The sequence below is a fragment of the Scomber japonicus genome, chromosome 16, assembly GCF_027409825.1.
Source record: "Scomber japonicus isolate fScoJap1 chromosome 16, fScoJap1.pri, whole genome shotgun sequence".
Classification (NCBI taxonomy): domain Eukaryota; kingdom Metazoa; phylum Chordata; class Actinopteri; order Scombriformes; family Scombridae; genus Scomber; species Scomber japonicus.
Genome location: NC_070593.1, coordinates 20,487,287 through 20,500,500, shown reverse-complemented (window position 1 = coordinate 20,500,500; position 13,214 = coordinate 20,487,287). Strand labels below are relative to the sequence as shown.

The following is a 13,214-nucleotide window of genomic DNA, read 5'->3' as shown; positions in this document are numbered from 1 at the left end:
ACTAAAGCTATGGACAAGTTTCCTGTGGGAAGCATTGTATGTTTAACACCCAACTCTCATCCCTCAGCTCACGTCTCATGATGATATCTTGGCTCCTTTGTGTGGTACTGGGTCACAATCATTGAGCTATATAGGCTGCATGACAGCTACAGGTTATAATATTGAACCCTATGGCACCTTACAACCCTAAACCAAACGATGGTGTTTGATGACCGCTTTGTACTGGTTTAGCCAGCACTTGATTCAAGTCTCCACCTTTGACCCTTCTTTCATCTCACAGACTGTGTTTCACCCTGAAGAAATGTGACATGTCAGCATGCTGTCATATATTCTGGAAACTAAGCCTGTATAAGAATAAAGATTGGATTTCAGATAGAGATTGTGAATGGAGAGATATTTATTCTATACCAGTTTATCTTCTTCAGTTCATCTTCTCTACCTGTAGTCATTGGAAGTGGACACATGGAAACACTTGGGACATAAAGGATTGGCCTTTTTTGTTTTGATAGATTTACTCATCATAGATAATGTACCATATGATATTGTACATCCTGTGGTCCTTATCCTCCCTCTTTTTACCATCACTGTAATCAGGCCCAGGTTTTTGTTCACCCCTAGGACCTTGGCAGTGAAACCTTAAACAATCCTTTCATCGACCAGCTTCATAAATTTTGGCCTCCCTCAGCATGGTTTTGTTATTTTAAATAAATTCCCTTCCTCGCATATGAACCTTTCAAGAGGTGCAGCAAGTGATTTATGTGTTTTTATGCAATGTACAGTTTTATGTAGTTTCGTAAAGCGTTTGGCTCGTTGTATCTTCAGCCTCCCGCTCTGTTCCTTGAAACTTTTGGACCAGGAACGGTGGACTCTCAGTAACCTCTCACCTCTGATGGAAGCAGAGCAGCTAAATGTTTTTTGTCCGTTAGAGGTTTCCTTATTAAGAATGAGGCCTCAGCTTCCCACTGGCCCCATGGGAGGAAGTAAGGCCTCGATTCAATTAGTTTTAACTGAGGCAAGGTCACTGCTACCGACAGAAACACAGGCCACCAGCACCCGAAAACCCCCACTCTCTCACACACTTTCCCCTACCCCCCTTCTTTTTTTCTCTCTTTTTGTTTACTGTTAGGTCAGAAACTTCCTGTCGAGGCAGTCACATTCATCTTACTGACACTTCAGTTCTCAATCTTCTGTTGGGAGTTCCGCTCCTGAATTTTAAACGTTAATGTGTATGCAGTTAAGATTTCAGCTCATAGTACTTTTTCATACATTGGGACTGAGCTGTCCTGTTAGCAAACCTAAATCACGGTGACTGATGGTCGAACATATGACCCCCACAGCCCTAAAGGAAATATTCATACCCTTCTACCCAAAAGCTATCAAGAGCAAACTGCTGTCCAGGGACAAAGAAAGAACATTTCAATTAATTTAACTGGACTTATCTGAGCCGGGATGTCTTTTGCAGAGTCAGTGTAGAAACCCAACACGTCTTTATTTGTTCTACGACCCCAGTGACCCGCTCTAAGACTAGCACCCCATGATATTCACACGTACACATTATGACTCCAATAGCCATCACACATATACTACATGACAGATCATCTAGCGGCCATATCGTGAGCCACACAAGTGCTGTAAATGTATTTTACTATTGCCAAGGGGTGAATCTGACCCAAGGTATCATGTAACACTTATCCTTAGATGGCACACTGTACCACACACATAAACGCACACACACACACACACACACACATATACTCTCTGTGTCCATGCTGCAGACATTTGTATCTTTTACAGTCGAGTCAGATCTGTGTAATGCCTGTGGCGAAGGCAGGAAGCTCTGTGTTGTGATAGCCATTCTCCATTTCACCCAAGGACACTTATATCAGTATATATTCCCTTCAAAGAGCCCCAACTAGACCGTAGTCAAAAACGCTTCTGCCGTCTTGATTCTAGATTAACTGAAGGTCTATAAAAAGGCACGGAAGGAACGTAAATCTGGCTTGAAACATTGTCGCGAGAATGAAAAATAGCATTTGATTGGAAGCACAGATTTTCACTCCGACATGGTTTTTAGCTCAAGCGGCTAATGTGGGACAAAAGCTCGCTGGACATCTGTGGGCCAGTCAGAGCTGCTGTGACTGTGTGATTAGCCTGCTAATGAAAAAGCCAGGAGAGACGTTTGATCCGGGGAATGCTGCCTTTGTGTTGAAGTTCTGCTTTTACTGAGCGAATGTCAAAAATGAGAAACCGAACCCTTAACACACTCTTCCTATTCTGTATAGATCCTGACAATGTTTGCTTATCTTTTATGTTTCAATAATCCATTCCATGTCAAGCGTAGCGTGTGCAAGGCTGCCTCGAGCTACTTTTTGACTTTTACAGTTATTCCAGTGCTTCCTGGGGGACTGAAATGAGTGAAATTATTTCTATGTTTTTTAACACATGTTGGAAAGAGGCAACGGAATAAAAGTAGACACTAACCACTTGCAGATCCCCCTTGTTGTTTGCCAAACACGTGCCATTTTACTCATTGCAAAGCATATTTAGCTCCTGGCACCTCACACATAACAGCAGCATTGCTGGCAGTGATGCAACACCCTGTAAGCTGATATTTACCAGGACAAGAGCCAGGCTACCCTTTATCTGCTTACCTTTAACAAACAGTTTAGTCCAAACCCATTCATTCAAACAAAATATTAGTCTCAGTCACACAATTTTCACTGCAAGAAAACGATGCAGGCTGTTTGGTTCATAGCTGGCTTGCACTGTACTTAGTGACCCGTGAGGATACACAACTCGGTTCTTTTTGTGCATGTGAATCAGCTATAAATTAGAGGAATGCAATAGCAGGAAACAACCCAGGCTCAAGAATGCAAACTTTGCTCCGCTTGATAGGAGTCAGGTGATGGCACATGCACACCCTCACCACATGCCCTCCTGAGGCCTACAACAAACCTGGAGGCTGGAGGGGAAATTCCATGCCTGAGTTGCCCAGGCAGACAAGCACATTTAAATCACATCTGTCAAAGAAATGATTACAGCCATTCATTGTGCAGGAAACAACATGCCTTCTTGTGAATAAGACTCCTCTGATTTAAAACAACAAAGGAAGGACCTTCCAGGTTTATATTCAGCAGAACAGTGCTTGTGAAAAACTTGGTAAGAGGGTGTGTCTGAGTGTTTTAACTCTGCTTCAGTCATGAGTGTGTGCACTTTCCATTTTTGTTTGTCATATTTTAAAATTGGGAATTACTTTGCCATTTCAGAACTATGGCGTAGAGACAGACAACCTGAAGAATCTGGTTGTGAGGATGAGAGCGGCCACCAACAGCCTCCACATGGCCACGTCTGATCGCAGGAAAAGCCCAGCGTACGATGGCAGCATCTCACGCAAGCCACCCAATGACTTCCTTACCTCTGTGGTGGAGCTGATCGGGGCTGCAAAAAGCCTCCTGGCTTGGCTTGACAGGTAATTACACTTCATCATCGTTATCGTACTTTATATCACCACCTGTACGCTTTAAATCAGGTTAGATATCTGCCTGTCAAATGCATGTGCATTGACATTTTAGATTTTGATTGTTCAGCTTATATACATATACAAATACATAGTAGGTCCCACCGCTACTGGATTTTTGGGGCAGGTACCGATATTAGAGAGTAGAAACATCTGATATCAATATATCAGTCAATAATCATATACAGAACATATACATAAACACACATTTTTTGCAATGATCCCTCAATGATTATCAAACACTTGTGACATAGATATGTAATGGAGGCATGATATTTTACAGTTTATCAATAAACTTATAGTATAAAATAACATCAGTGCACTGAAGCAGTAAACTCGGAATTTAATCATTGTAAATAACTGTAAAAAAAACAGAACAAAAAACATATGTACATATATCAAACTTGAATTAAGAAAAAGGATTAAATATACATAAAATGCAGCCTATATAAATTGGGGCAGGTTGCATAATTCATTCACAAACACCTGGCCAGGTATACAGTTATATATACAGTTTCAGAGCTGAGATGCAACCCTCCCTGTGGGCTGAGATTGGACAGTAGCTGGCAGAGTCCCCTGTGCTCTGCTGCTGACCTGCTCCAAAACACATTACATCATAAAAGCAGAGCATACTAAGCAGGTTGCCAGGATTAAGTGTTCGCTGGCTGAAATTAAGCTTCTGTTTTTTGACTAGCTTGACTAAAGTATGGTGATGTCATGATATAAATGGTATTCATGATGTTGAGATGAGTGAAGTATCAGGCCCATGCGACAAGTTCATATTTTCTTTTACATATTTATAAAAGATGTAAGGTTAATTAGCTAAGATCATTTTTCAAAAAAATTAAATCAACAGCCTAACATAATAAAACCTCTGTTATTTTAGAGTTTATTTAACATTTCGATTAATTTACATAAGCCAGAGAGAAAAAAAGAGAAATTGAGATAAAATGGCACAAAAACTGTGAAATTCTTGACTTATAACCAATTCTGTCTGTGGCCAGTCACCCAGACACACAGTAATGAGTGCAAGGTTCACTGGGTTTATTATGAAGCTCAGAGTTAGTAGCTTGTAGTTCACTCTAAATTCATACAGTATGTATCAACTTTCTGTTGACAGGTTAGAGATAAAAATCAATATTATATATGCTCAGATTTTAAACTTTGAGTGAGTTTTTAACCAGATTTCAACACAACTCTGCAGTCTATCTCTGGTTCTTAATATTCTCTCTTTCCTTCTTTGTCTGCACGCAGGACACCTCTTACAGGGATCAGTGACTTCACAGCCACCAAGAACAAGATCATTCAGCTGTGCCTGGAGCTCACCACCACAGTTCAACAGGTCTGCACGCTAGTTAGTTCAACAGCACATGTGTAGCCGGCCCCCGGGAAACATACACACATACACACAATAGCTTTTTCCACTCAGCACATACCAGCCCAGGGACACAGACATGCAGGATAAAGTGTAGGAGAGGAGAGTTATGGGAAATGTGGTTTGGCAGCCATGACATAAGCCTGAAGCCAGCAGTCTGAACACATTACTGCAAATGCTGATGTTTTCCTTCGGATCTTTCTTCCTCATGCTGGCTAATGAGGAGACCCCTTAGTGCGGGGACGTTTAATGGTGAACATTGCTTTTGTGTTTCCAGTTTCATAAAACCCACTGGAGCTCTTTTTAAAAGGTGCCTGCCAACATTCCCCAGGCTGCCGTATACTCCCTCAGCCATGTGGTTCCTGTTTTGCTTCTCCAAGATGCTCGCAATGGGAGACCAAACTGTCTGAAAGCATTTCCTGCGTGTAGGTTTAATGCAGGGATTGAGGAGCTGGTCCATCTGACTGCCGGATAGATAGCTAACCGTGAAAGCAGAGCATCAGCATACATCCAATATATTTCCAACTTTCCGCAGAGGATTGCTCTAGCATTGCATCATGATACAGTTCATGTCTACTTTTGTCAGTTTCACACGAGCTGTCGTGGTTGGTCAGACATTCATCTTAAAGAAAAGGCTTTTTTCATCACTATCAAAGTAATTCATTTTTCTGTAAAGTTTTTTTTCTCCCAAAAGCTATTGTCTTAAGCATAGTTCAATAAGCAACTTGTTTTACATTGCTAGTGAAAGCGGTTGCTGAGACTGCAGGTGTCATTTTTTTGGGGGGTTATTGCATCAAAATAAATTCCTTTCCCAGAGTGCTTATTTCCCCCACCAGTGTCTGGGATTTCAGCGCCTCTAGTGATTTACTGTGGATGTCTCGGTCATGGTCATGCAGGAAAAGTGGGGGGTATACATTTCCCACACTGCCATATAGTGTAGAGAAGTAGAGAAGTTATGGTACAGAATAAATTCCTGGTAGGTGTTGAAAGAGTCTTGTAAGACTTTAGTGATTAGTTTCCACTAACAACCAGAGGAGTAGCACTATTTGGTTCTTAACTGGTTTTTAGACAACAGAAACATTGAGGAGACTCATTTCCAACCATCATTTCATAGCAAATTCGCAAGAGTCTCGCCTTCCTTTTTCATTTGTTTGGACCATTTGGACTCCCTATGTTTTTAATAACTGCTGACCAGTGTATGAGCCTCTGGTTAATAAAATGGAGACTGCCTTAGTGTTTAATTTTATTACTGGGGAGGACGGCATGAGGTTTGCCATGCTCGTTCATGAACTTCAGGCAAGAATTAGGGCTTTTCAGATCACACAATTTATGTGTTCTGCCTGAATGAAGCCTGTGTGTACACACACAATGGGACATGGCTATAAAACTGTGAACGCATCACCCATCTTGGCTGACCTATCAGCACGGAGGTCATTCTCTTTCAAAGAACCTATTTTTCATTGATGCCCGTGTCTTTTGTCCATGCTTCAAACTGCTCAGTTGTTGACTCGGATATGGATATTTTTGTCTCTCTATTTTTAGCAGAAAAACTGAGATTCTATTATTCAGACTAAAGTCTAAAATTGAACAAATACACACCGCATATGGTGATACCATAACAGGAAGTTAGGAGGGTAGGTCTAAAGTTTTGCAGTCATAGCTTTTATTTCCCACTGGCGTAAAGTCAGTCCAGGTTCCCGCACCGTGCCAGCACCCCTCTCTCGGCCACTTCATTGCTCGACCATGCAAATCCGCTCTGGTGGCAGATCAAAGGCCCAAAGAGCTGCACATAGAGAGTCATCTGATCCACACTGGCCGTGGGATCAAGTCCATAACGTGAAGGATCAGTACACCCAGGGAATTGTTAGTCAGCCTCTCTCAGCGCTTAGTTATGATCTGGCTTCTGTCTGCAAGGGAGACTTCGGTTTTGATAAAGATATGGGATTAATTTGGATTTCATGAACAGATCTTAGAAGGATTACCTACAATATTGCATTCACATGATTTGATGGTACCATGAAACTATGTGCCAAGCTATGTCTGCAGCACACAATGATACTGTTTTGTTTCGAGGCTTCTAAACACTGAAATATGTATTTTTAGCTCATCTCTGGCTTAGTCAACAGTGTAGTCATCCAAACATGGATGCAGTCTCTGAGAGAAATATGCAGTTACATGTTTACGCAAGTGTTGCCAAATTCTTTCTGTAACCACCATAAGTTCTTGGCTAACTTTAGAGAATATATTGCATGGAAACACGATTTTGGGAGCAATATGTCAAGTGAAACCTATTATGACTGTGGTTTTTACCCCTTTGTGTTTTTACTGGCTAATTTTTTTCCCAAAGTAAGGAAAAATGTGTTAAAGTCACGCGTTTGTTACACAGATCATTTGAGCAGTTCTTAAATGTATTAAACATGTTTACAGAGCATAGGATGAGCGCTGCTTTGATGTGAAGCCATTGCTTGCGGCCACAGACAGCCGGTCAAATCTTTTCAATGCAAATAAACCAACAGTGTGTCAGGACGAGTGCATTTACCGCCTGCCTTTAGCACAGTGGAATGTACAAGCTATAGAAATATGGAAAAACTTGCTCGACCCCCATTTAGTGTCTGCACAATGGATTTACAAAGAGAAACAGAGCTGGCTTTGTACATGGCACATGCCTATGCATGCCTATGCCTAATACTATGAGGGCCACATCACTAGTTTTCCTATATTCTGCATCAACAAAGGCCTGAGAGGGCTCTCCAGAAATAAGAGACTAGTCAGAGTTGATTCTTTGTACTCTAGTTGTGACAGAAGTTTTTTACCTATGTTTTGATGGATGTGTTCCCTTGGGGCATCCCAGTTTAGAGCCAATTTTATAAACAGACAGGGCCCCCTCACACACACAGCAAACACCCACTCCATAACCCGGGCCCCTTTCACCACCAACAACACAGTTGTCAGGGGAGGCTGTTGCCTCAGCTGTGTCCAGTCCAGCTGCAGTCTATGAGCACTGTGTTGGGGCACTTAAAGGGGAGGGTGGTCAGTTTCCCAGCTGACTGTGCAGAATTGGTCAGCAGGTCCTTCTCCAAAATAACGAGAATCACAGCTACTGTGCCTTCTTGGACTTCCACAGACCCCTGCTTCTACTATCCCACCCACTTACTATATCTTCCAACTGTGGAAACCAGCAATGAACCCAAATGTTTGCACTGTATGAAGGTTTACTGAACATCATTAGATGTTTACCCCTTCGTTTCCCACCATGTCATCTGAACATTGTTTGTTATCTTCTTTACAATATAGTTAACTGAACCAAACAGGACATTATGTAATTACAGTTACCCCAGAATTTAAGCAGATATGTAATTTGAATCTTAAAGCTGTTTATTTGTGGCAGTTCTCCATTTTTCTCAGTTCTATATCTGGAATGTTGATTATATTGTATTTACTCAACCTCTACAAAGCCAAACCGCAGCAACTAAAATTTCGGTTAAAATTGAGGACTGAAATTTAGGACTGAAATTGAACTTTTAAATATCTATTTTATCTTGTGACAAATTGTCCAAGTTCAGTCTTGCTTTGTCTAAGGGAAAACGTAAAAAATTGCAGTGGCTACAAAATCCAACCAAAATCCAAGGCAAACCACAGTAAGCATAGTTACTACGCTCTGCTTCAGCTGCAGTTACTGTGGTCTGCGACAGCCGTCCAAATTGTTAATGAATGAGGTTTCAGTGTCTGTAAATCTCGTATTCTAGCCAGTTTCAGGACAATCCATAGATGGGAATATATCTGTTCTCCACTGGAAAGTCTGCTTACTTCCTCTGTGTGATATCAGCTAACCCAGTTGTAGCAACTAGTAATAGTAGTTTGGATACCACTATATTAGTGCTAACTAGCTAGAAAGGACAAGAGATTACAGTGACATTCGTTTACAGACTGACAGTTTGTAGTTGCTGCACTTTGCCTTTGTACTACCTATATATCTATCTTTAAGGTATATTACCTTTGAGTTCATATAAAGGCAGTATCTTGGGCTCATAGGTTAAATAATTGGTCAGGAATGTTAGCCGTGAAAATGACTAAAAAAATGCGTATTTGATAAGCACATTACCTGTTTTTTAACTTATAACACATTTGGCTAGACAGTCAAAAATGTTGAAGCTATTTTTGTTTCATTGTTACCATAGTTACTGCAGTTTGTCTTTGTAGGGCAGTATACTTTGTATACAGTGTACTCTGCTCTGTTGTTACTGCTCACAACCCTAATCTGTTACTGTTCTTCTGTGTTACAGGACTGCAGTGTTTACGAAATGGAAGAAAAGATCCTGGAAGTTGTAAGTACACATATATCTGTTCTCTTCGTTTCATGTGATAACTTAAATGAGACCCAGAGGTCCCTATGTAAGGGGACATGGTCTGTTTGATCGTTCGGGTAAATGTCTTTTTACACAGAGATTGTGTGACATGCTCTCAATGGCAAGGTCAGCTTTCTGAGTGAATAGAGCAAACGTTTCTAAAGGATTGCCAGTGGAGGAGGCGGCTCTAATACGCCCCTGGTCATCAATCCATTTTCCTGTTGCTGACACTCACCAGACTCCTGGGGCAAACACTGAGCTTCCTCTAGCACTCCGTCTCTCTCTCTTAGACAACTCAAGTGAAGTCCATATTAGAGCTGAACCTCTCTTTGTCACTCACTTTGTTCAAAAGGTTTTTTGCATTCTCCCGCTCTTGTCCTTTTTTTTTTTTTTACCTTTTGCACCCTTTTCTTTTTTGCTTAATCTAATTTCCACTCATTCTCTACACGACTCTTTTGAGTTCTTCTATAAGCTCAGCTCTAAATAAAAAGTGGATACCATGTGTTCTAAATAAAATGTATGTGCCTGACAAGAGAGTCACAGAAAAAGACACCACTAATGAAGACAAATTGGAGTTTTTGTCCCCCTCCCCAAAAAAAAAGCAAGACATGAAGGAGAAAAGAGGAGCGTGAGCACTGGATTTATTTCAGTGTTGCATGTGACTGGAGTATCCTGTTAATAGCACACTAGTGGTCCCTTTTAGTCCCATTAAACCTTGCACTTACAGTAATATACACAAAGGCATGCACACAGGGAGTAAGACAGTTAAACCAAAGTGATGAAGGACCAGGTCTTTGTGTCACAAGTGTAGCAGTAAACATCTTTGCTCCACCCTGTAAGACCCAGAGCCTCCACTGGTGCACCATCAGACCACTCACAACCACAGAGAGAAGTTTAGTCTTGTGCTTCTCATTTATTCATTGACGCATTTTGATTTTTTGCCTTTTCCTTCACAGTCTAAGATTTTGAACAGCATCTGCGATCAGACCGTGAGAACCACCTCAGACCCCCTGATGAGCCAGTCTGCCTGCTTGGAGGAAGTCCAGCTGACCAATATCAAACCCGGAGAGGGTCTGGTAAGGAATGCCGGGAGATTATTGTTTCCTATTTTTCAACCCTAAACTTGCTCCCCACTCCTTGGGTTCACAGGCCAGGAATGCTTGCAATGAGTGTGAAATTGGGACCCTCACATGTCTGTCGTACATTTCTCTCCCTTTGGGAATATTATAATTCCAGTGAAAACATAAGTAAGGGTTCTTTGTGGTTTTCTTTCACCCCAGGGTATGTACATCAAGTCGACCTATGATGGGTTACATGTGATCACTGGGACCACAGAACATGTAAGTATGATGACATTAAGCCAGTTTTTATCATCAGGTACCATACTTTTAAGTAAAAGCATCTACGGTAATATTTGTTCAAAGAACACTTCACTCTCCTCCTCCTCATACTCCTCCTCCCATGTTGAGGGCACACTAAGTTTCAGTATCTGAAGGAGTTATGAACTGCTGATCATTAAGGGAATTGTTTGTTTCTGCACTCCAGAACCCACAAAATATCACAGAAAAGCCTCCACAAAAAAAGTCCTACCTTTCTCCAATCTGAGAGAGCCATTCACTGACTAATGCTCCGGCATTGCTGTCACGGTCGGATCCTCACGCCTCCAGCCCTTTATTGTGAATCAGAACCTGACTCATCACCAATGATGACGAGTTAATCTGGTTTGACATCTGTGCAACATGAAAAACAATTCAACTAATGTTCATACACGCGGAATGTGTTTGCTTTACAGTTTTTTGCTCTTTGATTGGCAAATTAAAGAGCAGAACCAGTTGTAATCACACAAGAGGAGCACTATATAGTAGCTTGTATTTCTACTAAGTTTTATCAGTGGTGTCAAGTAAAAGTGTTATAGCTGTTCTCTGACAGCCAAATTGGAGGCAGGGAGAAACAAGGATTATTATTAACACACCAACGAATACTTCTGTCTGAGTATACTGGTGCCTTCAGTTTCATGCTTTGACCTGTGCCGTATATGTTTGTTCTGTAGTCACCTGCAGACCTGACCAGGAAGATCCATGCTGGTGATGAGGTGATCCAAGTTAACCAACAGACAGTGGTGAGATTCTTATTTTACTTGTTTGCATTCTTAAAGTGGTAAATGAAGTCCATGAAGTCCACAATAATAATAGCGTGTTTCTATGTGTGTTTGCATCCTGTATACCAGGTGGGCTGGCAGCTGAAAAACCTGGTTGTCAAACTGAGGGAGGACCCTAAAGGTGTGGTTCTACTCCTTAAGAAGAGACCCACAGGCACAACTGGTTTCACCCCCGCCCCTCTCAAGAACATGCGCTGGAAGCCCCCAGTACCTCAGGTACATACACTCATGCACACTCACACAAGCACTTCCTTCTTTCTTCTCTGAAGATCAGCAAAAGCCTCGTCTAGTCATTGTCAACCAATTATCAGCTTTTTAGGGAGTTGGTTCCAAAACAGCAAGTTCAGACAAGTGTCACAGAGCCACCCTGAAAGAGCTGCTGGCTGTTGTATACAGCATTGTATTTTTTTGTCATTTAGTCTTGGAAATAAAACCGGTCTGTAGTGCAGGAGTCTAGTTTGATTGTATCTGCTTTATTAGAAGCAAATGGCCCCAAAAGAAAACAGTAAGACTTACACTAATTTGTTATTTGGCTCCACACTTTTTTCCCTTTAGAAAACATCCCAAATGTCAGTGCCTCAAATGGTTAATTGATAAATACTGTGCTAATAAGGTTATATTACTATAATCAAATTTGCTATTCTCCCTCATGGACAAATTAGACTTGGCTTAGTTTTTAACTACATCTCCACTCCAGAGTCCCCTTTGACAGACAGGCAGATAATACGCCTGTTGTAAAGGCAGACTACCAAAACTCAAGCTCCAGCATTGTCTAATCATACATAGCCCATTGTAAAGCCTGCGAAGGCAAGATGAGACGATATCAGATAAGAGTGGGGTTCTCACAACAACAAAGAAGCTCTCAACACAAAGGTGACCGATGTCAACATGTCCACCAGCATCTTGTTTTAACAAGTAGTCAAGGATATCAGAGTTAGCCGTCTCAGTTTATCTTTGATATAGTCAAAACAGAGACACATCACACACCCTGATTCAGGAATGAATGACAGTGGCTTTGTAATACTATATAATTTGTACACATGGGAGCCATTTAGAGAAGGAAAGACAGAATGATTCATGAGATCCCAGATCGGATGTTTAGTTTGTCATTAATATATCGCATCTACCGTACAGCATTATCAAACATATCATTTAGTGTCTGATGAGAATGACAGCGAATACAAGTCGTACATTTTAGTCAAGGGCACAGTGTTGTTGAGTGTTGGGAAACATAACTGTGGTAAATGAGTACAGTTTTAAGTACATGTCTCACAGGCTATTTTGGACTTCACTTACAATCTTTCCATACCTCTAACAAGAAGATTTATGCTCAGGGAGACACACACAAGCACTTAAATGTCTCACCACATCTGGTGGACTCCTCCCAGTTGCCAGCAAGTCATATTTAGTCTTAATTTGGGAAGAAATGGAAAGCAATGACTTAATTTGTGAGAAGCCTAAGTATGATAACAGTAAACTTACACATTAAGTAATGTGTGTGAAGTGGGAGGTATTGACTAATTAATTGTGCTGTGTTTTCCAGAACAACTCCTCCTTGATCAGAGCCCAGTCTCCCTGCGGCTCAGCTAACGGATCAACCAAAAAAGAGAAACCAGCAATCCTGGACTTGTACATCCCCCCTCCTCCTCCTGTGCCATACACCCCACGGTGAGATGCCCCATTTAAACTGCCAAGTCTTTTTTTTTTATTATTTTAAGTTTGATTTAACAAGTTGAACTCCTAAAGTTAAGGACCCCCTCCTTCTACTGCACTTTATGTCAAATGTAGATGCATCCTTGTAATTCCTAATCATTATAC

General features: G+C 41.3%; 1 protein-coding gene across 1 annotated transcript in view; it reads left to right on the top strand.

Annotated features, from left to right (window-relative positions):
• LOC128375715 (connector enhancer of kinase suppressor of ras 3-like) overlaps positions 1-13,214 on the top strand; it is a 31,865-nt gene that overhangs the window by 16,926 nt on the left and 1,725 nt on the right. Inside the window, exons 3-10 of the mRNA XM_053336123.1 lie at positions 3,267-3,469; positions 4,772-4,859; positions 9,176-9,217; positions 10,195-10,314; positions 10,519-10,578; positions 11,289-11,357; positions 11,466-11,612; positions 12,940-13,064. Coding sequence (XP_053192098.1) covers positions 3,267-3,469; positions 4,772-4,859; positions 9,176-9,217; positions 10,195-10,314; positions 10,519-10,578; positions 11,289-11,357; positions 11,466-11,612; positions 12,940-13,064 — 854 coding nt within the window. The remainder of the gene's footprint in view (positions 1-3,266; positions 3,470-4,771; positions 4,860-9,175; positions 9,218-10,194; positions 10,315-10,518; positions 10,579-11,288; positions 11,358-11,465; positions 11,613-12,939; positions 13,065-13,214) is intronic.